This window comes from Rutidosis leptorrhynchoides, chromosome 11 (genome assembly GCF_046630445.1).
Source record: "Rutidosis leptorrhynchoides isolate AG116_Rl617_1_P2 chromosome 11, CSIRO_AGI_Rlap_v1, whole genome shotgun sequence".
Taxonomy (NCBI): Eukaryota; Viridiplantae; Streptophyta; class Magnoliopsida; order Asterales; family Asteraceae; genus Rutidosis; species Rutidosis leptorrhynchoides.
This window is the reverse complement of record NC_092343.1, coordinates 161,782,959-161,786,040: the sequence shown is the minus strand read 5'-3', so window position 1 is coordinate 161,786,040 and position 3,082 is coordinate 161,782,959. Positions and strand designations below refer to the sequence as shown.

At 41.1% G+C, this 3,082-nt stretch overlaps 1 protein-coding gene across 1 annotated transcript; it reads right to left on the bottom strand.

Moving 5' to 3' along the window:
- Positions 1 to 2,249: 2,249 nt before the first annotated feature.
- LOC139875153 (uncharacterized) lies at positions 2,250 to 2,672 on the bottom strand. Its single transcript, XM_071862511.1, has one exon. The coding sequence runs from the start codon at positions 2,670 to 2,672 to the stop codon at positions 2,250 to 2,252; it is 423 nt and encodes a 140-aa protein (XP_071718612.1).
- Positions 2,673 to 3,082: the final 410 nt, after the last annotated feature.

Sequence of the window (3,082 nt, the reverse complement as noted above, 5' to 3'; positions counted from 1 at the left end):
AAGATATACTATATATATATATATATATATATATATATATATATATATATATATATATATATATATATATATATATATATATATATATATATATATATATATATATATGTTCGATTACAAAAATATGTTTTAATTTATATACGAATGATATAGGTTCGTGAATCCGAGGCCAACCCTGCATTGTTCAAAATAGTCATATGTATTTTTACTACAAAATACATTAGGTGAGTTTTCATTACTCCCTTTTAAATGCTTTTGCAATATATATTTTTGGGACTGAGAATACATGCGCTGTTTTTATAACTGTTTTACGAAATAGACACAAGTAATTGAAACTACATTATATGGTTGAATGATCGAAATCGAATATGCCCCTTTTAGTCTGGTAATCTAAGAATTAGGGAACAGATACCCTAATTGACGCGAATCCTAAAGATAGATCTATCGGGCCCAACAAGCCCCATCCAAAGTACCGGATGCTTTAGTACTTTGAAATTTATATCATGTCCGAAGGAGGATCCCGGAATGATGGGGATATTCTCATATGCATATTGTGAATGTCGGTTACCAGGTGTTCAATCCATATGAATGATTATTTTTGTCTCTATGCATGGGACGTATGTTTATGAGAAATGAAAATATGAAATCTTGTGGTCTATTAAACTTATGAAATGATTATTTATGCTAAACTAATGAACTCACCAACCTTTTGGTTGACACTTGAAAGCATGTTTATTCTCAGGTACGAAAGAAATCTTCCGCTGTGCATTTGATCATTTTAAAGATATTACGTGGAGTCATTCATGACATATTTCAAAAGACGTTGCATTCGAGTCGTTGAGTTTATCAAGATCATTATTAAGTCAATTATAGTTGGATATATTATGAAATGGTATGCATGTCTGTCAACTTTAGATGTAATGAAAGATTGTCTTTTCAAAACGAATGCAATGTTGTAAAATGTATCATATAGAGGTCAAGTACCTCGCGATGTAATCAACTGTTGTGAATCGTTTATAATCGATACGGACTTCGTCCGGATGGATTAGGACGGATTGTAACATCCGTGTTACATCCATCCCACATCGGTTGGAGAGGGGAACGAAGCATGCCTTATAAGGGTGTGGAGACCTTTCCTAGCATGACGCGTTTTGGGACCACAAGCGCAGCAGATCCCATGAGAACTCTGCAGTTAAGCGTGCTCAAGCGAGAGCACTACTAGGATGGGTGACCTACTGGAAAAGTGCTCGTCGTGTTTGGTCGCCAAGAAAAATCCGTGAGCAACCTACGGGGGAGACAAGGGTACGTCCCTATTTCTGCAAAGCGGACAATATCATGCTACGGGGAACGTTTTACCTGGGGTGTTACATAATGGTATCAGAGCCAGGCCCCGGACCAAACGTGCACATCGAGTACGCTGTGTCCCATTAGAGGGGAGGATTGTAACATCCGTGTTACATCCGTCCCACATCGGTTGGAGAGGGGAACGAAGCATGCCTTATAAGGGTGTGGAGACCTTTCCTAGCATGACACATTTTGGGACCACAAGCGCAGCAGATCCCATGAGAACTCTGCAGTTAAGCGTGCTCAGGCGAGAGCACTACCAGGATGGGTGACCTATTGGGAAAGTGCTCGTCGTGTTTGGTCGCCAAGAAAAATCCGTGAGCAACCTACGGGGGAGACAAGGGTACGTCCCTATTTCTGCAAAGCGGACAATATCATGCTACGAGAAACGTTTTACCTGGGGTGTTACATGAGAATTCATCCGTTGAGGATATTGTAAATTACCAACCGTAGAGATATGCACTCGGTTGCATTTCGTATGATTAATGTGATTTCTCTATATCTTGTTGTATGTTGTGTATAAACTACTTTAATTTTCCTTTGAGTTGCGTATATTTGTCATGACAAAAAAGTAGATATCTAGACTACGGGTGAGTGTGGTCGAGTTGTTTATACGGTAAAACCGGACCACCAATGATATGATCGGATACCCTTGTTATCCGTTAAGGTTCTTCAAGGGGTGTCCTCCTACCAACGAAAGCTAGAAAGCATTTCTTCTGGTGGTAGGTCAGAAACATGCCGAAAGACTTTTGATTTTACTTGTGTCATATTCAGAGACATTACAGTGTATAAGCATATAAAATGAAACTTTATTGATGACTTATACATAGAAACTATTTGAGTACATAAGTGTTTTTCCTTCCTGCCATCCGATTGGGTGATCAGTCCTCCTGGTCGCAGGTAAGTTACACGTGATATTTCTTTAGATGGAAGGCGTGCCAAGGGCGTTGTATCGGAACTCCGTCTGGCGTCTCCGGGTGGTATGCACCATACTCAGTTATGCCGACAACCCTGTAGGGCCCTTCCCATCTGGGGCCTAATTTTCTGACGTCTTGCTGTCGGCTGGCCTCGTTGCTGCATAACACCAAATCGTTTAGTTGAAAGTCCAGTGGCTTGACTTTTTTGTCATCGTGGTTTGCGATTTGTTGTTTCTTTTCAACTTGCCGGATACGTGCTATTGTTCGCCGTTCTTCCAGAGCATCTAAGTTTTCCCGTAATGCGTCATCGTTTTGTTGTTCATCGAATGATCTTATTCGGTCGGTTGGGACAAGTACTTCAGCCGGTATAACTTCAGTTCCGTACACCAGAATGAAAGGTGTTTCGTTCATGCTATCTTTCGGTGTTGTCCGGTGTGCCCATAGCACGTGTTGGAGTTCATCCACCCATCCTTGTCAGTGTTTACCTAGTCTTGCTTTTATGCCGGCAACGATGTCACTGTTAGTAACCTCGACTTGCCCGTTGGCCTGCGGGTAGGCCACGGAGGTAAATGACTGTTGAATGTCTATGGCTGCGCACCAATCTTTAAATGGATTACGTGTGGACTGCGTGCCATTGTCGCTGACTATCTCTCGTGGTAAGCCGAAACGACAAACAATGTCCTCCCACACAAAGGTTAAAATTTCCCTTCCCGTAATCGTGCTTAACGGTTTCGCCTCAACCCACTTAGTAAAGTAGTCGATTGCGACTACTAAAAATTTAACATTACCGACACCGCATGTGTGATGACCCGGAAATTTCT

Coding starts and splice junctions, on each gene's coding strand:
- LOC139875153 (XM_071862511.1), bottom strand. CDS start 2,672: ATGAACGAAACACCTTTCATTCTGGTGTACGGAACTGAAGTTATACCG.